Consider the following 23251-nt stretch of genomic DNA (forward strand, 5'->3'; position numbering starts at 1 on the left):
GAGCTGGGCAAACAATCCTTACCGTTCTGTGGGTAAGGACCAGAGAGGGATGGCTACCAGCTTGGGTCACAGAGCAAGTCAGGGGCGTGAGCCTCACTGGGACCCCAGGCAGCACAATTCACTAGGACTGGGTTTCTTGCCACTTGGAAGAACTGAGAATTCTCCATCCTTCCATTTTTGCAACTATTCATTGAGCCCCTCACTGGGCCCAGCATGAGGTCCTAATGGGTCTCAGGGCAGTCACATTCTAAAGAAAAAAGTCTCAAGAGAATGACAATGTTCAAAGACAATGTTCAAAGAACTGTGTTGCGAAGACAATTTTAAAAGGAGAAGGGGATGAAGGGTGCCTGGAAAGGGTGGGGGGCCCCTCTGAGGTGTCACTTGACCCATGACCTGATGGAAGAGAAGGTCCTAAGCAGGGCGGGAGGAGATTTGGGGGAAGCGCATCCCTGCAGAGGGAACAGCAAATCTGCAAAGCCCCTGTGATAGCAACAAGCCTGGTGTGTTTGGGGAAACAGCGCTGCAGTGGCTGGAGCGAAGTGAGGGAGAGGAAAGGGAAAAGGAGAATGGAGGAGAGGAAAGGAGAGGAGGGGCGGATAGGGTGGCGGGACAGAGAAGACCTGCTTGCTTCTTTTAAAAGCTTCCTCTTCCTGTCGTGCAGACAAGGCAGGAGGGTCACCGGGGACTCCAGGAGGAGGCCGGGCACCATCCCAGAGGGAGATGGTGGGGCCTGGACCTGGACAGGGTGGAGAGAAGGGGGCAGAATCTCAGAATGGGGATGTGTTTTGGAATCAGAGCCAACAGGATTTGCTGATGGATTGGACGTGGGGGATGAGCGAAGGAGAGAGTTGTCACGCACGCCTCCAGGTCTCTGGCCTGAGCACCTGGGTGGATGGGGGAGCTTTTTCCCCCGAAACCCGGGGGGTGACTGGGGGAGGAGCAGAGATTGGGGGGGGGAAACATCAAGATTTCCCTCCAGAAGAAGCCTGAAGTCCTCGGGGAGGGAGACAAACTTCGCAGGGCAGTGGTTGTGGGGGGGGGGGTGTGCGTATCCTGGAAACGCAATTCTAGTTAAGAACTGCCACCGCCTCTTAACCCTCTGCATCACCTGGCAGATGGAGCTATGGCCCCGTTTTTCAGAGGGTGACAACCGAGGCCTGGGGACCACCCCCTGCTCCAAGAGAACATGCCCCCCAGTGCTGGGAGCTGTGCCAAGGGCTTAGAATGTGACACCTTCTGTAGCATTGCATCTTCTCACAGAAGACCCTTAGGTTGGCTGGGAGCTGCCCATTGTACAGAGCAGAAAACTGAGCTGAGAGTCCTGGTTGCATCCGTGAAGGGCAGTGTATCACTCCAAGGCTTTAGTCTCCCCCTCGTAAACCCATTAAGAATCCAGATTGTGGGTGTGCAGAGCCCCAGTGTGTGCAGAGCCTCCTGTCCTCCAATCCTCTTTTTTCTGACAGTCTGGGGTCTAGCTGGGGATCCAAATAAGAGGGGTGGAGGGTAGCCTTGACCAAACAAGGTGCGGGCTCCTGAGCCACCCTCAGACACTTTTACCCCATTGGCTGGTTAGGGATATGGAGAGAGGGTCTAGGCCTCTAAGGGAACCCCTCTGTAAGGGGGAGTTTAGAGCCCTTCCTCTCTCTGGGCACACCGCTGGGGCAGGGCTGAGACTCAGACCTCCGGGCTGGAGGCGTCCCTGGAAATCTCGTCTCAAGCGCCCCGGTACCCTGAAGGCCGGGAGCCCTTCTATCTTGGGCGCCGTATCGGGTGCTGACCGAGAGGAAGGCGGTGGGGGGTGAAGCGCTCGGGCCAGGAGGGGTCCCGAAACCCAAGCAGTGGCCAAGAATAATAACACGGAGAAGGATCCCGGCGCAGGAAAAAAAAAAGAAAGGAAGACAGACTATGCGTCGCTCCCGGCAGCCGGCGTTACCTGGAGCCGGCGGGCGGCGGCCGCCCGAGCGATTACTCACTGCGTGGCGCACCCCACCCGCGGGCCCGCTGAACTGATGTTTCCGTGGGGAGGGGTGTCACTGAGTCGGGGGGGTTCCTTACGGCTCTCCTGGGAATCCTTCCCGTCCCACTGGCGGGACCTGGGCAAACCCCGGTCCCCGCTCCCACCGAGATCCATTTCTCCCCGTCTATCCACGCGGGAGCTCTCTCCTAAGGTCCCCGGGAGCCCTCCGAGGAACCTCAGCCCTGTCCTGCGTGAATGGGACAGCTGAGCCCGGGCGAGGGCCCGGGACTCCGTTGCCTTCCAGCTTTTTCTCAGTCTTCCCTCCAGCAAAGCCTGGGACCGAGGCTGCGCGCAGATCACCGAAGAGAGGCGGGATGAAATGGGAGGCGGGGGGCGCTGGGCCGAGAGAGCGGTGGGACCCGCGCGTCCAGGGTGTGGGGCTGGGGTTGCGCGACTCTCAGGCCCCTGGGAAAGAAGGGGGATTGGAAATGGGAGCAGGCGGGGCTCAGGGACCACTCGGGGGGCGGGCCAAAAGCTGGGGTGGGGGCAGAGACAGGATGGGGGAGGAGCGGGCCAAAGCTGGGGGCCGCAGGAGACACTTAAGGGGCACAGGGCTGAAAGCAGGGTGCAGGGAAGTGGGTAGGGGGTATGGAAACGGGATTGGGGGCTCCAGGTCTCAGATTGGGGGTGGGGAGCCTGGAGCTGGCTGGGTTGGAAAGAGAGTTCTCAGGCTGGCAGGGGCTGAGTGGGGGCTTCCGGGCCGCGGACAGGGCGGCGCGCGGTGCGCGGCGGGGCGGAGGCCGGACGGGTGGGGCGCGCGGTGCCCGCGGGCGGGCGGGCGGGCGGGCGGGGGGAGGCCGGTGCGGGGCCCGCCGCCCCCCCGGGGCCGGGCCGGGCCGGGGGCGGGGCCGGGCGGGGCCAGCGGCGCATTAGCGCCTTGTCAATTCGGCTGCTCAGACTTGCTCCGGCCTCCGCGCCCGCGCCAGCGACGTGCGGGGCTGCCCAGCCCGCGCCCTCCCGCGCCGGCCTCCAGCCCCGCACCCCGCGCCGCCGCAGCCGCCGCCCGCCGCCTCCTGCCGCGCGCCCCCGGCAGCGCCGGCCCCATGCCCGCCGGCCGCCCGGGCCCCGCCGCCCAATCCGCGCGGCGGCCGCCGCCGCTGCTGCCCTTACTGCTACTCTGCGTCCTCGGGGCGCCGAGAGCCGGATCAGGAGCCCGTGAGTACCCGGCGTCCTGTTCCCTTCTTCCCGCCTGGGCCGAGAGCGTGCGCCCCGGGGGCAGCTGCGGGGGGAGGGGGCGCGGGCGCCACCTGGACGGCCCGGGAACAAAGGAAGGCGCCCCCGGCGCGGCCCTCGGGGCGCCCTCACCTGCGGGGCGCACGGCGCCGCAGTCCCCCGTCCCGAGGGTCCGGCTTCCGCGCCCTAGGCCTTCTTACCTGGGCCGCCCGGCCGGGGATACCCGGCCCTGACCCGGGGGGTCGGGGGGCCGCGGCCTGGGACTTTCTGAACTCTGGGACGCGGCGGGTGCACGCAACAGCTCCCGCGGACTCGGAGCCGTAGAGACCGAGGGGCACCGCTCCTGGGCAGGGGCGCACGCGGTAGGCGCGTTGGGTGCTGGCCCTGGGCGGGCCCCCCCCACCAGTGGAGGGATGAGCCCCGCGAGGAAGGCGGGGCGGCGGGAGGGGGGGGGCCGCTCTGGCCGCCTGGCGCGCGGCCCGGGGTCCCCGGGGACGAGCCTCTCCGCGGGCCGGCGCCGCCGCCCTCCCCTGGCGGGACCCCGCGCGCGGGGGTCCGCGGCGTCCCAGCCACCGGCGGGCTCGGGACCCTTCCTGGCCGGGCTGCGCGTGGCTGAGAGCCTCAGCGAGAGAAATCTTTGTGAGCGAGTGGGTGAGAGTGAGAGGGAGCAGGAGCCAGCGAGTCCGGGCACCGCGGGCCCAGCCTTAGTGGGAGGGAGGGGGACCGGGAACCCACAGCCTCGCAGGCCGAGACCACTGGCCTGTCAGGAGCTCCTGGCCCGCGGCACTCTCTGTCCCCCCAGCTAAAGTACACCCCCTCTAGGACACCGTTTCTACATCCAGACCCTCTCTGGGACACACCCAGAGACACACAAAGACACACTGGCTTGTGGCCCGTCACCCTCGCCCTCAGATGAGCGCACACTGCATCCCAGATGCACATTCGCACACCATCGGGGCGCGCACACACACATTCCATCCCTGACACACACACATTCGTGGTCACATACATTCCGCGGGGGGAGGCAACACAGGGGTATACACGCAGGCACAGCTTGCCCTAGACGTTCACAATCACTCCACGCACCCGATCCAGGCACTTAGGTCCACTCGGGCCAGCACACACTGCTCCCCAGGCCATCCCACCCTGCACAGAACTGTTTGCAAGCTTCCTGTGGTGCGTCTCCAGAAAGGACAGGGTCCGGGCACCTCCTGGGGGCACTTGCTGAAAGCCCAGCACACCCCGGGCGCCTGGGCAGGTGAAGGGATTCCCCAGGCCATCCTGGGGTTCCTGGCAGCTCCATTAGGCAGTGAGCAGTGCCTGTAAAGGCTACTCTCCGTGGCCGGCTTTGTTTCCCAGCTCCTGGAGCGGCAGGCAAAGGTGGTGGAGGTTGGGGGGGGACTGTTGTGTGTGCGTTTTTTCCTTAAGGGGGAAGAAATTAAATAAAAGATTCTCACACCTCAGCAATATGTTTCTACTTACGGTGTGTCTTAGCACCTGACCAGCAGGCGGGTGGGTCGTAAAGTATCTGCAGGTACCAGCGGGACAGGAGATGGGACCCCTGTCGGGACCCCGGGATGGAGGCCACCCTCCTGCCTTGCTTGCAGAGAATCTCACACTTTTCCCTTTTAAAACACATGGTGTTCCTTTTTAATAACGGCAGTGGCTCCAGATTGTGAAGGGAGAAGGAAAAAACTTTTAAAGGCCCCAGCTCTGTGTGAAAGGCAGGGAGGCAGGGAGCAAGGGGGTGGGGTGGGTGGGTGGGGGCTGTCTAAAAGCTTAGCTCAGGGATCTGCTTTGGGGAACCTTCTAGGAGGCCCCCCAAACAAGGCAAGGGCCCCCACAACCTTATGGGCTATTCCCAGCTGCTTCGCCTGGGTGCCTTGGCCCATTGTTTGGGGAGGCCTGAAGGGAGTTGGGAGCCAGCTGGGACCCCAGAGCTGGGAGGGGCTGTGACCTTAATAGTTCCTAGGACTTGCAATGTGCTGGGTCCTGGACATTGCGATCTCATCTCATTAATCTCCCCAACAGGTAGAACTTATTTTCCTCCCATTTTATGGAGGAGGAAACTGAGAACAGGAGAGGGGAATCCAGTGGCTCAGGTGCTCCAGCTGGGATTGGCACCAACGTCCCAGGAGAAGTCCTCCCTCTGACCTTTTCTGGTGGAACCTGGGGTTGGGGGGGGACTGGCCTGTCCAGGCCCGCCTGGCCTTGCCCTCTCGCCCTGTCCCCCCCGCCCAGCCCCAGGAGGGCAGCTGCAGCTGCTGGCTGGCAATCCTCGCCAGCCCAGGCCAGGCGGGTGTGGCAGAGGGGCAGTGCCCCCCAGCCAAGACCCCCCAGAGAGCCTCTTCCTGGCTAGACCCTGCTGGTGGGTGGGGGGCAGGAGGGGCGTGACCTACCCCCAAAGGGTTGAGAGTGGGCCTGGGGTCCAGGCAGGCCCTGCCGTGCCTCCCACCCTGCTGGGGGGGCCCAGGCAGGAAGCGGTGGGTGGGCCGGGGCAGAGACGCTGGCACGCCCGAGTTCATGCCGAAGGAATTCCGAATTAGCGGGCGGCTGGCTGCCTGGGACCTCCGGGGCGGCCCCCTGGCCCCCGCCCCCCGGCCGCCCCCGCCTCCTCGGCTCTGGCCGGCTCAGTCGGCTCCTTCGCACGGACGCTGAGACCTCCGGCGAGCCCTGGGCCAAGCCCCAAACGCAACTGTGATCCCAGGCTCCAGCGAGAAATGGCCCTCAAGCCAAGTTTGCCCCGGAAAATTGTGAGGGCCGGCCGGAGAGCGGCGTCGACCCCATCTCGCCCATCTGGGGCTGTGAGGGCCAGCACAGGGCAGGCGCTAGCACTCAGAGTGCCTCCCAAGGGGCCAGGATGACCCTGTCCTTGGCTGCCATCTCAGAGAAGCTGGGCTACCTCCTGCTGTCGCTGCTGCCCCCCTCCCCCCACTCCAGTCCCTTTTTACAGCAGCCTGGGGATCCTTTTAAAATGTAAATTATCCCCTGTGCAGAACTCTGGAATAACCCCTCCCCGCCCTGTCTGGCACTACTGACCTCCTAGACTTCACTCCCCACCACTCCTGCCCCAGGACCTTTGCACTTGCTGCTCCCACCCCCTGGTCACTCTCTCCTAGACATTTTTATGGTGATTTCTTTCACTTTACTCAGGTCTCATCTCTAATGCCTCCCCACATAGGCCTCCTGGGCCATTGAGCTGCCACCACTAACATGGCCTCCTGGGCCATTGAGCTGCCACCACTAACATGTACTTCACTTTCTTCCTTATTTATTCTTAGAGATTTGTTTCTTCTTTCTCCTGTTGATCCCTTGGATTCAAGGCCTACAAGGGCAGGAAATTTGAGTATCTTGGTCACCATTGTGCCCCCAGCTTCTGGCAAACTGTAGGTGCTCCATGCATGGATGCATGAATGAATGAATGAATGAAAGAGTGAGTGAATGAGTCCTCACAGCTGCTCTTGGTGGAGGGAAAGGCCCTTTCCCAGAGGCTCAAAGAAATAAAACGAATGGGCCAAACTGTCTTCAGTGAGTTGGGGGCACTTGAACCCAGGTCAGCCTGGCTTAATGGTCCCACAGGGTTGTCCTTAAGACATTTTCACTCCTCTCAAACATGTGGTCGATACTGTGATGCCGAATTCCCAGATGGGGAGATTGAGGCTCAGAGAGGGGTATCAGGGTCTTGCACAGGTATCTGTGAAAGCCCTTGCCCTTATCTGGACCTTGACTTCTCCTTGGATAAAAACAGACTCCTCTTAGGTTCTAAACTCCAGAAGGAGAAGCCTTGGCATCCCTGAGAGCCTCGTGCCCAGCACCCAGTCCATACACAATCCTGTTTAGGAAGTCACTTTCCATCTCATCTTCACGATGGCCCTAGGGATCATGAGGTTTTTTGTTCCCATTTTGCAGATTATGAAAAATGAGTTGAAGGAAAGAACAACGATGCCAAGTCCCTTTGGATGGGGGCTGGGGGCCTAGAGTTTCCCCCAGCCTTCTTCAGTTCCAGCAACAGCACAGAGCAGAATTCTGGAGACCACCAAATCAGGGTTTAAATTGTGTGCCCTTTCCTGAGTGACTTTGGGCAAGAGATGATTTCTCAGAGCCTCAGTTTTTTCATCCATAAAATAAGCAGGATTCTAGTATGAGTCACAGTACTCCTTCTTCGAAGCATCTTTCCCCCCAAAGACTATGTGTGAGGTTCTAGGGATACCAGTCTTTTCTTTCTAATTGCCAAAAATAAAATGAAATCAAAAGAAAAGAAAAGAAAAAAGCAGAATGTAATAGTTGCCAGAACTATGGGCCAAGCCAGATTGCCTTGAATCTGGATGGACATTTATGCCTGAGTTCTGTGTCCACTCCCAGAGCCTTGAGCAAGTCTGTGAAGAAGCAGCTTGGAAAGACCTGAGTTGTGGGATCACACAGCTCTGGGGCTGAATCTTGCTTCTGCCACCAACCTTGGGCTGGTCATGTGCCCTAATTGAACCTCAGTCTCCTTATCTGTAAAATGGGAGGGAGACAATAGGAAAAGGCTCCTGCGCAGAAGTGCCATGGGTCCTGGAGGTCCTAGTACCGTGGTGGCAGGGGTGGGGGTGGGGCTCAGAGTGACTCCATCTCAGGCCTGACAGGCCCTCCTCTCTGACCCCAGACATGGCTGTCATCAGCCCCCAGGACCCCACGCTCCTCATCGGCTCCTCCCTGCAGGCCACATGCTCAGTGCATGGGGACCCACCAGGCGCCACTGCCGAGGGCCTCTACTGGACCCTCAACGGACGCCGCCTAGCCCCCGAGCTCTCCCGTGTGCTCAACACCTCCACCCTGGTCCTCGCCCTGGCCAACCTCAACGGATCCAGGCAGCAGTCTGGCGACAACCTCGTGTGTCATGCTCGCGACGGCAGCATCCTGGCAGGCTCCTGCCTCTATGTTGGCTGTAAGTGGGCCCCCATGATAACTAGGGGTAACTCTTGTGGGTGGCATCTCCCTCTGGAGAGGAGCATGGACCATGGGCCTTGTGGCCCACAACCAACAGTGGGCATGGTGGCGCAGATGGGGAGAGGTAGGGACTGCTGGGGTGGGGAGAGGGCCTAGAACGCCCACCCCTGTCCCCAAGGGATCCCAGGCAGGCTGTCATGCCAACATCCGCTCTGTTCACCCTCCTTCCACTCCAAGGTGGGGGCCCAGCTGGTGGCTAGCGACTTCTCCACCTATAGAGGGCTGGTCCAGACCCTCAGCCCCCTGCACCCCCACACCCTTCCCCAGTGCCCCCAGAGAAACCCTTCAACATCAGTTGCTGGTCCAAGAACATGAAGGACCTGACATGCCGCTGGACGCCGGGGGCCCACGGGGAAACCTTCCTCCACACCAACTACTCCCTCAAGTACAAGCTGAGGTTGGTGGAGGCCCTTGGGTGACACGTGTTCTAGACTTGGCTAAAGCCCACGCTCTCCAAACTTGGTGTCCCATCTGCACTCCGGGGCTGCCCTGGGGAGGTCTGGAGGGCCTGAGGGGACCTCCGAGTGTCCTCACACCCCCTCCTGCCCTGCAGGTGGTACGGGCAGGACAACACGTGTGAGGAGTACCACACGGTGGGACCTCATTCCTGTCATATCCCCAAGGACCTGGCTCTCTTTACCCCCTATGAGATCTGGGTAGAGGCCACCAACCGGCTGGGCTCGGCCCGCTCCGATGTGCTCACGCTGGACATCCTGGATGTGGGTGAGCCCCCGACCCCAACTACTAGGCCCACAAGGGATCCTGCACCCCCTCTCCTAGCTCAGCTCCAGGCTGCAGCTCCAGCCCTGACCCTGCTGGTTGGGGCCGAGAGGAACAAGGCATCCACCCATAGGTCCCCAGTCCCCTGAAGCAGCCAGGATACCCCCACTCTGTGGAGAACACCTGGCCTGGCTCTCTCCCCCTCGGCAGCCCAGGTGTGCAGGAGGGGGCCCCGGGGGGAGCTAGGAGGGGGCGCCCAGGTCGGAGGCGCCCCAGGAAGCCTCAGCCTGGAGCTGGGGAGGGGGGTGCGCAGGCGGGAGGCAGGAAACAGATGATCTGCGAGCAGAATTGGGCCTAATCTAATTAGGGTGTTTCTCAGCCCCAAGCAGGCCTGTGCCTTAACCCTTTCAGACCCTTACTAAGGCCTCAGGGGGAGAGGCCAGACCTCCGTGCTGCCCACAGAGCTCCCAGAAAGATCCCCAGAAGGCTGGTAGTCGCCCCCCACCTCAGTCTGCTTCCTGCTTTGCTTCCTCAAGCCCTGAAGCTGCAGTGAGCAGGTTCTGAGCCTCAGTTTCTCCTCTGCACCAGCAAGGCTGTCATATTGAAAACCTCTGCAAAGTAGGAAGGATCTGGAAGTGCAGGTGGGCCGTGGGGGGTCAGGAGGAGCTTCCCAGGGGTCTGGCAGCCTGCTGACCCCTGGGCTCCTGGGCATAATAAGAACAATGTCATCAGCCAGGCAGTGTCTGCTTTTCTGTAGTTCCCCGAAGATAGGATTATATTTCTCCTGTCATAGATAATAATGGTGATAACAGCTAACATTAATTGAATGCTTCTAGGTGCTGAGTGTTTCCCAAATATTATCTAATGTAATCCACCCGTCTGGAAGCAGGGAGGGGAGAGAGGGCAGGACGGAGGCAGGTGCCCCCGACAAGCCATGTGCTCTGAAATCTGAACCCAGGTGGGGGATGGCCATGTCCAAGGACGGCTGGCTGATTAAGCCTTGCCCTGCCCCGTCTCACAGTGACCACCGATCCCCCACCCGATGTGCACGTGAGCCGTGTCGGGGGCCTGGAGGACCAGCTGAGTGTGCGCTGGGTTTCCCCACCAGCCCTCAAGGACTTCCTCTTCCAAGCCAAGTACCAAATCCGCTACCGAGTGGAGGACAGCGTGGATTGGAAGGTGCCTGACAATCGACACCCCCTCTCCCCTGGTCCCCACCCCACCCCGCCCTTCCCCTACCCCCCACCCCCACCTCTGGCCTCTGACGCTGCCATGGCCACCAGGTGGTGGACGATGTCAGCAACCAGACCTCATGCCGCCTGGCCGGCCTGAAGCCAGGCACAGTCTACTTCGTGCAGGTGCGTTGCAATCCCTTCGGGATCTACGGCTCCAAGAAGGCAGGGATCTGGAGTGAGTGGAGCCACCCCACGGCCGCCTCCACCCCTCGTAGTGGTGAGCACCCCCATAGCTCCGGGTGGTCGGGAGACCCGTCCCAAAGCAGCCAAAGCCTCTGTTTCTTTGTTTCCTCTGAGGGAGCAGGGGTCTCAAACTGGTGGCCCTTAGGTCCATTTTCTTTGACCCATTTTTTGGAAAAAGAAAAAAAAAAGTCTGACCGACTTGCAGACATTCAAAATCAGGAAGTTTTCACACAAATATCCTCGGTTTCCTAGAAAATTGAATTATCTAGAAAGTGTCGGTGCACCTGGCTGGCTCAGTCGGAAGAGCATGCGACTCTTCATCTTGGGGTTGTGAGTTCGAGCCCCACGTTCGGTGTAGAGAGTGCTTAAAAATGTAACTTTTTTTTTTAAAAGATTTTATTTATTTGAGAGAGAGAGTGAGGGACAGAGAGATCACGAATTGGGAGGGGAGGCCAGAGGGAGAGGCAGGAACAGACTCCCCCCTGGGCAGGGAGCCCGATGCCGGCCTCTATCCTAGGGCCCCAGGATCATGACTTCAGCTAAAGGCAGACTCTTAACCCACTGAGATACCCAGGCATCCCTAAAAATAGAATCTTTAAGCAAGAAAACGTAACAGGACACAGCTAGAGTGTGTCCACAGCCCCTATCAGCCCTCCTCATTCAGGGGTCTCATTTTCCAGTTTCCCACCTGGCCCATTTTACCCACCTGTATCCCCTCCCTAGCCCCTAAAGGCAAGTGAGTTTGAGACCTCTGCCTCTGTGGCTGATCAGCTGCCAACTCTCCCTCTAATGGGTCTTGGGTTCCCCTTCTTTTTTTTTTTTTCTTTTTCTTTTTAAAAAAATTTTTTATTTATTTGACAGATCACAAGTAGGCAGAGAGGCAGGCAGAGAGAGAGGAGGGAAGCAGGCTCCCTGCTGAGCAGAGAGCCCAATGCGGGGCTCAATCCCAGGACCCTGGGATCATGACCTGAGCCGAAGGCAGAGGCTTAACCCACTGAGCCACCCAGGTGCCCCTTGGGTTCCCCTTCGATCCAAGTAGGGGAGTGTGGACAACCAGGAGCCTGGGTCTGATTGAACCCCTTCCCTTCTGGGATTTCTCAAAGCCCATGATCCTCCATTCTCTCCTTTGTGAAATGTTATGAAATACATTAATTGAAATATCTGACCTCAGCTTTTCCATCTGGAAAGTGGGTATAATAATCATACCCGCATCAGGCTATTGTTAGGGGTAGATGAGACAACCCAAGAAAGTTCACTCATGGTGGGCGCCTTCTAAGTGTTTGCAGGTAGTAGTTACTGAGCCTCCCAGCTCTTGCTCCCCCATGATTTCACCCCAAGGGAATCCCTTTTCTCAGGTGAGGACATCGAGCCCCTAGGATGTTCAGCCAAGCCCCCAGGGCCACACAGGGATCTGAATTCAGTTTCCTGGAAGTCCAGGCCCATGCTCGTGGGTTGATGGGGAAACTGAGGCCCAGAGGGGATCCCAAAGCCAGGGAGGGGCAGAGCCAGGCTCCCAGCCAGTTCCCCAGCCCCCATCCTGGGCCCCTCCAGGTTCTGGGGGTGGGCGGGATTTAGCGCGGCCGGGAGGGGCCTGCGCCTTGGCCCCTGCTCGTGCCCAGCACCTGCGATTCTTGCACGCGAGCCAGTAGGCGGCTGCGTCCGCTGGAGAGGCCGGGGAGGCCGGGGGAGGCCAGCAGGGGCGGTGGGGGCCGTGGCCGTGCCAGGGCCTGTCAGCGGGTTCCCGGCGTTATTTATGACGTGAGGCCGATGTCCTTATCTGCCGGCCTGCTAGGGGCTGGCTGCGGCCGGCAGCTGGACAGACAGGCCGGCCTCCCACCTGGCCCTCCCAGCCCACTCCCCACCCCACTGGCTCGCGCTCTCAGGCCTGTCCTGGGGACTGCCTCCCGGCTCACACACCCCCCTCCTCTGTCTCCCTTCATCCCTCTGTCATTCTCTTTCCCTGTATCTCTCTGTGTTTTTGCCTTTTTGGGTTTCTGTGTCCCTACACACACATGGTCTCTGTCCATGCCTGCTGCAGCCCTCTCTCGACCTCTCCCTTTTCTGTCCCTCTGCATCTCCTTGGCTGTCCCCTGTTGCTTTGGCCCTCCCCACAGCTCCCTGTCTCACCTTATATCCATCTTTTCATCTCTCTCTCTCCCTCTCTCTCTCTCTCAAGCTTTTCCTCACTAGTGGCGCCCTTTCTCAGTCCCTTGCTCTGTGTCGGGGTCTCATCCCTCTAGCCCTGGCTCCTCTCCTTCTTCCCCTCCCTTTCACTCACACCTGGTTCAGACCACGGGAATCAGGTTCCTGCAGGAGACAGGGGGGAAGTGCCCCCTCCTTCCCCTGCCTCCCACCTCCTCTTGGGCTCAGCTGGGCTGCTGTGCTGGGCGGTGGAGGGGACCCGATCCCGCGGAGACACTCGGGAGGGAGGTGCCCAAGGGAAACACGGTCCGCGGAGCGGCAGAACCTCCCTCTCCTGCCCTCGCGCGCCCTCTGGCGGGCGCGCCGTGACGCTACCGCTTCCCCTATCAGAGCGCCCGGGCCCGGGCGGCGGGGCGTGCGAGCCGAGGGGCGGCGAGCCGAGCTCGGGGCCGGTGCGGCGCGAGCTCAAGCAGTTCCTGGGCTGGCTCAAGAAGCACGCCTACTGCTCGAACCTGAGCTTCCGCCTCTACGACCAGTGGCGAGCCTGGATGCAGAAGACACACAAGACCCGCAACCAGGTAGGAAGGAGGGACCGGCGGGCAAGGGATGGAATGGTGGGAGCAGGGAGGGAATCGGATTGGGGGCGGGGGGAGGTCCGCAGCCCCCAGACACTGCCTCCTTCCTTCCAAGCACAGGACGAGGGGATCCTGCCCTCGGGCAGACGGGGCACGACGAGAGGTAAGGGGAGCCCACGCCCACTGGGTGGGTGGGCAGGGAGGGAGACGAGGGCCCCTCCTAGTGGCCACAGGCCGTGCCCCCCCCCCAGCCTTAGAGTTGCTGAGATGGAATCCCTTCCTCCCTCTCCTATTTATTATATATTTGGACAAAATGTCCAAAGTGGAATATAATCCTCAGGAATGAACATACTCGCCCCAGTTAGCACTTATGAGTGCCTACTGCATGCTCACTCTGCGCCAAGAGCTTTACCCACAGGGTACCCCTTGGGACAATTATTCCTACTTCTCAAATGGGGGAAACTGAGGCCCTGAGAGGGGGCAGTACCCTACCCGAGGTCCCCAAGCTGAAAGTGACGGGGCCAGGACCTGAACTGGGGCTTCCTAGATTGCTCTGTGGTACTGGCCCCTCCTATACTCCCTGCTTAGCTTGGCTTCCCCTCTGCCTGCAGGTCCTGCCAGATAAGCTCTAGGGACTGGGGCCACCCTCCCTGCTGCATGGAGACCCGGGGGCCGCACCCAGACTGGGGGCTAACTCTGTACCCTCGCCTCAGGGCACCCAAGCACCCTCGGCAGGAGCTGGGGTGGATATTCTGAGGGTAACAACATCTTTGGTCTCCATGTGAGGCCACTCTTGGGTGCAACTCCAGTGGGTGTGTGTATGAGGGTTGGCTAAGCTGCCCAGAACCCCTCCCAGGGCTGGGGGTGAAGAGGGGTCATTGCTCCCCCCACCCAATCCAAAGTCTTTTTAAATAAACAAGCTGTTTAGGTGCCCTGATTGTGAAGCTGTCTGGGGCTGGACTGGCCGAGGGTAGGGGCTGTGGTGTTCAGGGGAAGCATGAGGAATCCTAATGGCTCTCTGGCATTGGAATCTTTGGGTCCCAGATTTTCAGACTCTCCAGGATGTGAAAGATCTGGTTTTAAACTCATTGGAGGGTGTGATTCAAAATGCCATTTCTACTGGGAGTGGGGGGTGGGGGGGGTCTCTCACCTGGCATCCCTGGCTTTGTGGGGCCTCCTCCCCAGGGACACCCATCCCAGCACCCCAGGACACAGAGACAGTGGAGCAGCTGGAAATGAAAGGTCCTTTATTGTGGGAGTCACAGCAAACTCAAGGGCGGTCAGCAACCCAGTGGTGTGTGGCCCCCAGTGAGCTGACAGTCCAGGGGTGGGCTGGGTGCCATTCACCCCATTTTCTGTATCCCTCGGCATGTCCCTGGGGAGCCTCCATCACTCGACAGATTCTGCATCAAATCTAAGGTCCTGAAGAACCTCGCTGATCGCTTCCATGGTTTTAATTACCCTACAAGAGTGGATGGGAACTATAAATAAAACCCAGATGGAGCAAATTAGCCGCCACTGCACAGCTCCTAGGGGGCGGTGGCAAGCCCCAGGCCCTCCTGCCTGCCGCCTAAGTTCCAGGCAGCACCAGTGGCCAAGAGAACCATTTGGATGCCGGGGAGGAGGGGTGGTCTGTGGGTGAGAGTGGGCAGAGAGAAAAAGCCATCTTGGGTGGGTGCCATCTGAAGGTTGTGTTGTGTCACAGAGCAGATAGCAAGTGGGAGTGCACTTGTGCATGCTGGAGCAGGGCTAGGGGCAGGAATGTGCAGCCTGTGCCTGGTGGGCCTAGGCAACCATGTCCAAGCTCTAAGTCCAGCCATGGGAGTGGGACTGGCATGTGTGAGGGGCTCAAATGTGTCCCGGAAATGCACAGTGAGTCTGGTGTGAAATTGCAGGGTGCGGGTCCTGGGGGCAATGTGTGTGTATGTCTGGTACCCCCAGACTCTGGTGTGCATACCCTGAGGGCTGCGTGCAGGTCCAGAGGGTCAAGCCAGTATGACTGTGCCAGCTCGGGGACACCCCTAGCTAGGAACGGGTACCTAAAGGTACATGTACAAAGCTACCACCACCAGCCCACTGGGAGGGAGTGCTCACTTCATCTTCAGCTGGCGCATCTCCAGAGTGTTCTCCTGCTCAGACAGCTCTGGTGCCCCCATCAGCTGCAGCAGAGCCACCTGGCATGGGCAACAGGGAGGGCATCATATCTGGCAGAGGTCCTCCCCCAGCCCTCCCACACAGATTCGGAAGGGAGACACAGAAGCGCCCAGAAAGGGAGCTATGACCCGGAGTCTCAAGGGGCGATGCTTTGCACGGAAGGAGTCTGGGATTCAAAGGGGCTGCTGAGGAGGACCCAGTGGGCAGGCCCTAGAGTGTGTGGGTGCTGCCCCGTGGGTGTGGTCGCAGGAAGGCGTGGCATGGGAAGAGTGGAGAAGGCTCAGCCAGGAATTGGGGGCAGGGGTGGAGTAGGCGTTCGTCTGCTCATGATGAGACAGGGTGGAAGTAGGCCGAACACCTAGACTGGGATTGGGGTCTCCTAAAGCAGCGTGGTCTGGAAATCCCAGTTTGGAGGGCGATGTGGGCGTGGCCTCACGTGGGTTTGGTCTGGGCACAGTGTGTCTCGGCCAGGATTGGCTGTAGGGGCAGAGTAGGCGGGGCATTGGGGCAGGCCCAGAACCTAGGCTGGGATGCAGGGTTACTCAAGACCGGGTGTGCCGTGGAAATTCACTCTCTCCAAACTTCAGGGGGCTGAGAACCAGAACGGAAGCAGTGGGGACAGCCAAAGGGGTAGGAGCGGAGTGGGGGCGGGCACTGGGCCTCCCCGCAAAACGCGGGGGCTGCGGGAGGGGCAGAGATGAAGTGGACACATCCTGGGACTAAACAAAACTTGAATGACCCGGAGGACTGGAGAGATCAGGGCCAGAGAATCCCAAGTGAAACCTTAGTGGAGTTTTTGAGGTGGGAAAGAAAGTAGGGTCTGGGGCGCCGGAGGCGCACAGTGGGCCGTGGGAGACCAGGCGCTGTGCAGGGGACCGGGGCGGGGGTGGGGCCTCACCGTGGCCAGGCGCGTCTGCTCCAGCTGTTGCAGGCTGCGCACATGGCTCGCGAGCAGCGGCTGCCCTCTGGGCCCGGCCAGCTCGGCCTCCACCGCCAGCACCTCCCGCGAGGCGGCGGCGAAGGCCTGGGTCACCTCGTGCACCGTGCTCCGGTAGCGCGGGAAGTCGTAGGGCGGACCGCTTCGCTGGTACTGGAGGTGGCCTCTGCGGCAGGTGGGGGTCCTGAGGCTACGCCCTCAGGCTCTCCAGGCCCTGCACTCGCACTGGCCACCTGAAAGCCCCCAGCAAGTGTCCCTGGACCCCAGAGTGTGGAGGACGCTCTCTGACTCCCGCAGGGTAACCGGAGATGGGCCCACTCCTGCGCTTGGGGAAGGGAGAGACGCCACGCGCAGTGGTCCACCAGACAGTGGGGCCGCGCCCTGAGTTCCAGAGGAGGAAAGCAGAGATCTGGTCCCCCAGCGAATCCCGCCCCACCTCTGACAACGCAGACGCAGGGGGATCCAGCTCCGCCCCCGCGCACGCCCATCCCCGGAGCCGGTCGGGGGTTGCACTCTGCGACCCCTGCCCGCCCCTGCGCCCGCACTTACTCCTCCAGCCGGCGGAAGGCCTGCGCGCGCTCAGCCTGCAACTGGTGGATGCGCTGCACCAGCGTCCGGATCGGGGCATCTTTCTACGGAGCAGGGGGCATGGCTGGGGCATGAAGCCGGCCCCCACAAGCCTGTACTGCCCACCCCGTGCCTGTTCCTACTTGAGCCCGGGCTCACCCACGGCCACGCTGGCTCCTCGCGCTCCGGGACACCGGTAGCCACCGCAGCACCGGGCACCGACGGGACAGCAGAGTCCGCCGAGGCCTTGGCAGTGATCATGACTGCGCAGCCCCTGCCCCGCCCAGGACCAGGGCGCTCTGTTGCGCCAGGCGCCCCCTGCAGGCCTGGAGGTCTTCCGACCCCAAGCAGGTGGCCAGCCAAAACGGAAACCTGAAGACCTGCAGCAAAGACCGCCGTCTTAGGCCTGACCCATCCTCCTGCTTTTCTTTCCATCGTGTTTGCCCTCGAATGTAAAGCAAGGGCATACCTCAGCTTGTATGCATTTATCCCAACATCGACTTCATGTCAACCTCACATCCTGTCCCCACTCCAATAAAAAAAACAAAACCCCAGAAGTGACATTTTGTCTTCCATGTAACATGGCTGTGACTGGATTTGAAGTGGTTCTGATACTGTAGAGCCCAAAAGGCAGTAATCCAGCTGCTTAACAAATTTGGCAGGTACTATGTGCCTTCCTCAGAAATGACCTGAAGAGGGCCTGTGCAAAGGCCCAGAGTCTGGGGTAGGCGCAAGGCCAACAAGGTCTCATTTTAAGTGCAAGGCAGGCCTCGGAGCCTTCTGCTGGGGTACACTCTGTAATCTGAGCTTTGGGAAGCTTCTTTCTCCAGGGGTAAACGTGGGAATAGACCAGAAAGATGTTGGCAGCCTATCCTGGGGGGCAGAGGGCAGCTGACAGGGAGACCTGTGGAAAAACTGAGACACCAGCCTTCAGCAGGCACTCCGGGTGTCAGGAGTACTACAGTATCACCGTCCTGGGTTCTCATCTGACACCAAGTCCAAGTCACCCTGAGATGAATAAAAGGCTGGCCTTACCAGGGCCAGTCCGGGAACTACAAAGCTCACCTGATTCTCAAGAGCATCAGCACAAACTTTAGAATCACCCAGGCCCACCCCACCAAGACTGATGTCACAGGCGTCAGGTAGGGTGCAGGTGCTCCTCAGGTTCAGCAGAGACCAGAGGTCTTACACAAGGTGGGGTGTCTGTCTACCTACCCACACCGCGACACCTCCAGGGCACAGGCATGAACGTCATCAAAGTGCCTACGGAGGGCCCAGCCAGTGACATGGCTGACCTGCAGTCCCTCGAGAGCCTGAACTGGGGGTTAGTCCCATGTAGAGATGACAAAACCCAGATGTGCAGGCTCATCAGGCTATGTGGCAGAGGGCTGAGACCACAGCGCATTATACAAGTGAGATGACCAGAACCAAAGGACACAGGACGCTCAAGGGCTATACACAATCAAGTGGCAGGGAGTCCCCAAGGCAGAGGCCCACAACTCAACCAGCTCCCCATTGGACAGACCAGCCATGCAGACACCAGTTACTGCTCCAGTCAATGAAAGGGAAACTTTATTGAGGCCCCAGGACCTTGGGGTTCGGGCAGGAGGCCGCCTTGCGGGCAAAGGAAGAGCCGGTGGAGGGGCCTTATTTGACCTTCTTTTTGGGGCGCAGGTTGTTGGTGTGGCCGCACTTCTTCTTGCGGCAGTTGACGGCGCGGGGGTGCAGGCGAGCATAACACCTGCACAAGACGAGGGAGTGGTGAGGCCACAGCCCAACCCAACGCCCTCCTCCCCAGGGCCGCCCCTCCCCCCAGGGTACACACTTGCGGCAGATCATCTTGTCGCAGTTGTATTTCTGGGCCAGCTGGCGGAGCGAAGGCTCGATGATGCCACCCCGGAGGCGAAGCACCAAGTGCAGGGTGGACTCTACGGGCGGGTTCAAAAGAGACAGTGACTGAGCCTGGCCCCAGCACCTCAGGTACAGCGTAGGGTCCACCAGACCAGAGCTCCTCAAATGTGATGGGGTATTCTACACACAGACGGACACACTGGCAAGGACCAGCCCACAGAACCTCCATCTTGCTTCCCACTAGCCCTTGGGGAGTCTGAGGCTAACACATGCCAACTATAGTGTGCATCGGGGTTTCCTGACAAACAAGGCTACTTCTAAGTGGTGCGAAGATGATCTTTCACTTTGCTGAGCAAAATAATTAAATCTAATTGCTAAAAAAAGGAACATCAAGGGACGCCTGGGTGGCTCAGTCAGTGAAGTACCTGCCTTGGGCTCAGGTAATGATCCCAGCATCTTGGAATCAAGTCCCACATCCAGCTCCTTGCTCTGCAGGGAGCCTGCTTCTCCCTCTGCCTCTGTCTGCCACTCTGCCTGCCTATGCTCTCTCTCTGACAAATAAATAAAATCTTTAAAAAAAAAAAAAAAAAAAAAAAAGAGGATATCAAGGGGGTGCCTGGCTGACTTAGTCAGTAGAGCATGTGACTCCTAATAAAAATAATTTTTAAAAATTTACTTCTTTTTTATTTTATTAAGATTTTATTTATTTATTTGACAGAGAGAGATCACAAGCAGGCAGAGAGAGAGGAGGAAGCAGGCTCCCCGCTGAGCAGAGAGCCCGACGCGGGGCTCGATCCCAGGACCCCGAGATCATGACCTGAGCCGAAGGTAGCGGCTTAACCCACTGAGCCACCCAGGCGCCCCAAAATTTACTTCTTTTTTAAAAAAGAGTTTGTCAGAGAAAGAGATAGCACACATGTGCATGCATACATGAGCACAAGCAGGGGGAGCAGCAGGCAGAGAGAGAAGCAGACTTCCCACCAAGCAAGGAGCCCAATGCTGGACTTGATTCCAATCCTAAGATTACCTGCCCTAAAATCTTTCTTTAAAAAAAAAAATTTTTTTTTTAGGGACACCTGGGTGGCTCAGTTGGTTAAACAGCTGCCTTGGACTTGGGTCATGATCCCAGAGTCCGGGGTTCGAGTCCCACATCGGGCTCCTTGCTCAGCGGGGAGCCTGCTTCTCTCTCTGCCTCTGCCTGCCACTCTGCCTGCTTGTGCACTCTCTGACAAATAAATAATCTTAAAAAAATATTTTAGAGAGAGAGCACAAGCAGGGGAAAGGACAGAGGAAAAAGGAGAGGAACCTCAAGCAGATTCCCTGCTGAGCCTGATTCGGGGCTGGATCCTAGGACCCTGAGCTCATGACCCCAGCTGACACCAAGAGTCGGTTGCTTATGGGGCACCTGGGTGGCTCAGTGGGTTAAGCCTCTTCCTTCGGCTCGGGTCATGATCCCAGGGTCCTGGGATCGAGCCCCACATCGGGTTCTCTGCTCAGCAGGGAGCCTGCTTCCCCCTCTCTCTCTGCCTGCCTCTCTTCTCTGCCTTGTGATCTGTCAAAAAAAAAAAAAAAAAAAAAAAAGAGTCCGTTGCTTAACCTTCTGAGCCACTCAAGTGCCCCAAAATAAACTTAACAAGCAAACAAACAACCTACCCCTCAAAAACCAAACAACCAAAAAAAGGGGGCAGGCAGAGAAGCAGCCTCCCCACTGAGCAAGGTGCCTGATGGGAGACTCGATCCCAGGACTCTGGGATCGTGACCCAAGCTGAAGGCAGACTCTTAACTGAGCCACCCAAGCATCCCTAAGATTTTATTTTTAAGTAATGTTTACACCGAACACGGGGCTTGAACTCACAACCCTGAGATCAAGAGCCCCATGCTTTACAGAATGTGCCAGCCAGCTACCATTTTATCGCATTTTTAAACAAAAGTCTTAAAAAAAAAAAAAAAAAAAGGCAAGAACATGAGAAACCACTGCCACGTGGAAAATGGAGTTAATTTTTTTTTTAAGATTTTATTTATTTATTTGTTAGAGAGAGAGAGAGCATGAGCACAGGCAGACAGAGTGGCAGGCAGAGGCAGAGGGAGAAGCAGGCTCCCCGCTGAGCAAGGAGCCCAATGTGGGACTCAATCCCAGGATGCTGGGACCATGACCTGAGCCCAAGGCAGCCGCTCAACCAACTGAGCCACCCAGGTGTCTCTTTTTAATTTTTTTTTTTAAAGATTTTATTTATTTATTTGTTAGAGAGAGAGCGCGCATGAGCACAGGCAGACAGAGTGGCAGGCAGAGGGAGAAGCAGGCTCCCCACTGAGCAAGGAGCCCAATGTGGGACTCGATCCCAGGATGCTGGGATCATGACCTGTGAAGTGGAGTTAAAATCTTGCATCCAATGAAAACTATTTCATAAAAGTAAAATTCATCAGCCCCATCTGATCCTCACCTTAAGAGAGCCACCGCCCTCCCCTACCCCCCCAGTGTTGCCAACGAGGCCATCAAAGCTTGATCCTGGGTCCTAGACCTCCTGGGCCCTGTCCAGCCACTCTACCCTTAGTACCTTTCTGGATATTGTAATCTGACAGAGTGCGGCCATCTTCCAGCTGTTTGCCCGCAAAAATCAGACGCTGCTGGTCAGGGGGTATGCCTGGAGAAAAGAAAGCTCAGTTACTGAGGCTCTGGCAAGCATTTTATTGGCAGCTTCTCTGTTCTCCACAGGGATGCTCTGACATTACCCCCAATCTGTCAAAAGGGAAACTAAGATAAAGAGAACAAGCTGCCTTCCCAAGCTCACACAGGACAAGTCCTGGCCAAGGCTGAGGTCTAGACAACCCATCTTGCACATGACAATGGCTCCTCTGGGCTGGGGACTCCCACAGGATAGCCTCTGGACTCAGCCCAACTCACCCTCCTTGTCTTGGATTTTGGCTTTGACATTCTCAATGGTGTCACTGGGCTCAACCTCGAGGGTGATGGTCTTGCCCGTCAGGGTCTTCACAAAGATCTGCATCTCTGCGTCTGCTGAAGGGTAGGAAGTAGAAATGGAAGGGTGAGAACTGCAGGTGTGAGGAGCTTGAGCTCAGAGGCTGGCAAGCCTTGGCCCCACCAGCCCCTGTGCCAGCATCAAGCACAACTACCTCACCCCAGGGCCTGTTTACTTCCACCCCTCTAAGCCTGCAGCCCAAACTTGTCCTATAATCAAGGATCATGCTTCCTCCACCTTACCCCAGGGCCCCTGTGGCAAAGTGTGCTTCATGGGAACAAGGGCTGTGGTTATGCTTCTTGGGCCTAGCAAATAAGATTCTGTCAACTTTGATGATGGAATGAGAAGTACCCGGTGGGGGGCACTATTTTGCTTTTATAGCTTTTCTTCTGGCGTGTGGTCTGGAGATGGGATCTTCCCATCCTCCCCTCCCTACCCCTCTGTAAGCCACATTTGCTCCACAAGCAACCCTTCCTGCAACCTGATTGGGAATTCCATTTTAGTAGCCACCCTTCCAACACTCTTTCCTGCCTTGCAGTTCTCTCCAACTCCACGCTCAGACACCCAACACCCTGGCTTCCTTCCCAGTTTATAGCCAAACTCGCCAGACCACGTTTCCTGCGTCTGCTCCAACCCATAAACAGTATCTGCCAACCACGTGCCAGGTACTTGTTTACACATAATTCCATCGTCCTCCCTCACCCCCCACCAAAAACCCTAGAAGGAGGGCGCTACCACTCTCTCCTTACGGACATATTAAATAAGGCAGGTAAAAAGAAGAAAAAAAGTAGGAAAAAACCTTGTAGGGAGAAGAAGATTTAATGATTCTAAGACGATTGGCACACTACATGGCACGGAAAAAAAGCTATACACTTCATACCACTTCTCCATTAAAGGATTTGTCCAGGAAGACCATCCACGCCCCCAGGTCTTGTGGGACAGCTTGGGCTGGCGGAGCACACAGGACCCTCTCCCAAAAGCCGGCTCGCATTCCGGGACCCGGTCCCGCTCGGAACCCCGGCGCCACGCGCCCAATTGAGCCGACCCGGCCATCCTGCGGGACCCGGTCCGCGCGGACGGGTTCCGGGCCACCTCCTCCGCTACCCGAACGCCCGCGGCCCCCCACAGCCTACCGCCCGACCCCGACCTGGCGCGAATCCGCAAGGCCGCCGCCACCAAACCGCTCGGCCACCTCGTTGAAGAGAAAGAGGGCGGCGGAACCGGAAACCGCCGAGTTGCCGCCGAGAGCGCCTGCGCACCGAGCACGCTGCGCGCTTGCGTCACAATCCGCGCCGCGCGTTTTACCCCGCCCCGGCCCCGCCCTGCTGCCATGTTGGGTGCTGGCGAACGAAGCCGTAGCGTCTGTGGGCAAGTGTCGCCAACCCGCTTCCGGGCTCGGGCCTCGTCCTCCAGGTCACGTGAGGAGACGACTACACCTTTCCAGGTGTTTCCACCTGTTTGTGGGTTGGCCAAAATCTGATGACACGTAGCGGCCTCTCGGGGAATGCTTGCTGACTAGAGAGGAGACCCTTTGTGCTAAAGCAAAGAAATGAAGCAGGGGGTCAGCTGGTCCCGGACTTCAGGGTCAGGACAGGCAAGCTAGAAGGAGGCACGGGGATGGGACGTGCGAGACCCTTGGCAGCCACCTAACACCAGGAGTCAGTTGTTTGAAAACTTTCTGGACTTTGTGCGCAGATGAAATTTCAAGGCGGCGCTTACCAGGGCAGCGA

General features: G+C 58.6%; 3 protein-coding genes across 6 annotated transcripts; 1 reads left to right on the top strand and 2 right to left on the bottom strand.

Moving 5' to 3' along the window:
- The first annotated feature begins 2921 nt into the window (after positions 1-2921).
- On the top strand, positions 2922-16559 carry CRLF1 (cytokine receptor like factor 1). Of its 3 annotated transcripts, none has more exons than XM_047696950.1 (9): positions 2922-3172; positions 7836-8117; positions 8447-8576; positions 8733-8902; positions 9921-10078; positions 10183-10351; positions 12850-13037; positions 13150-13197; positions 13646-13966. In XM_047696950.1, the coding sequence occupies exons 1-9, from the start codon at positions 3061-3063 to the stop codon at positions 13664-13666; spliced, it is 1278 nt and encodes a 425-aa protein (XP_047552906.1). In that variant the 5' UTR covers positions 2922-3060; the 3' UTR covers positions 13667-13966. The 3 variants fall into 3 exon arrangements, with proteins under 3 accessions (XP_047552906.1, XP_047552922.1, XP_047552914.1); XM_047696966.1 differs by lacking the exon at positions 13646-13966 and adding an exon at positions 16423-16559 and having other exon boundaries at positions 2923-3172; positions 13155-13197; XM_047696958.1 differs by having other exon boundaries at positions 2923-3172; positions 13155-13197.
- On the bottom strand, positions 14265-17009 carry REX1BD (required for excision 1-B domain containing). The gene is made up of 5 exons (XM_047696979.1): positions 16852-17009; positions 16675-16757; positions 16087-16291; positions 15129-15208; positions 14265-14496 (listed from the first exon to the last, which is right to left on the bottom strand). The coding sequence occupies exons 1-5, from the start codon at positions 16951-16953 to the stop codon at positions 14424-14426; spliced, it is 543 nt and encodes a 180-aa protein (XP_047552935.1). The 5' UTR covers positions 16954-17009; the 3' UTR covers positions 14265-14423.
- Positions 17010-18235: 1226 nt separating this feature from the next.
- UBA52 (ubiquitin A-52 residue ribosomal protein fusion product 1) lies at positions 18236-22793 on the bottom strand. Of its 2 annotated transcripts, none has more exons than XM_047697031.1 (5): positions 22669-22793; positions 21446-21556; positions 21099-21185; positions 18518-18620; positions 18236-18433 (listed from the first exon to the last, which is right to left on the bottom strand). In XM_047697031.1, exons 2-5 carry the CDS (start codon positions 21546-21548, stop codon positions 18340-18342), a joined length of 387 nt encoding a protein of 128 aa, XP_047552987.1. In that variant the 5' UTR covers positions 21549-21556; positions 22669-22793; the 3' UTR covers positions 18236-18339. The 2 variants fall into 2 exon arrangements, with proteins under 2 accessions (XP_047552987.1, XP_047552995.1); XM_047697039.1 differs by having other exon boundaries at positions 21446-21559; positions 22669-22784.
- Between the last annotated feature and the right edge of the window lie 458 nt (positions 22794-23251).

The sequence above is a fragment of the Lutra lutra genome, chromosome 1 (genome assembly GCF_902655055.1).
Source record: "Lutra lutra chromosome 1, mLutLut1.2, whole genome shotgun sequence".
NCBI classification, from domain to species: domain Eukaryota; kingdom Metazoa; phylum Chordata; class Mammalia; order Carnivora; family Mustelidae; genus Lutra; species Lutra lutra.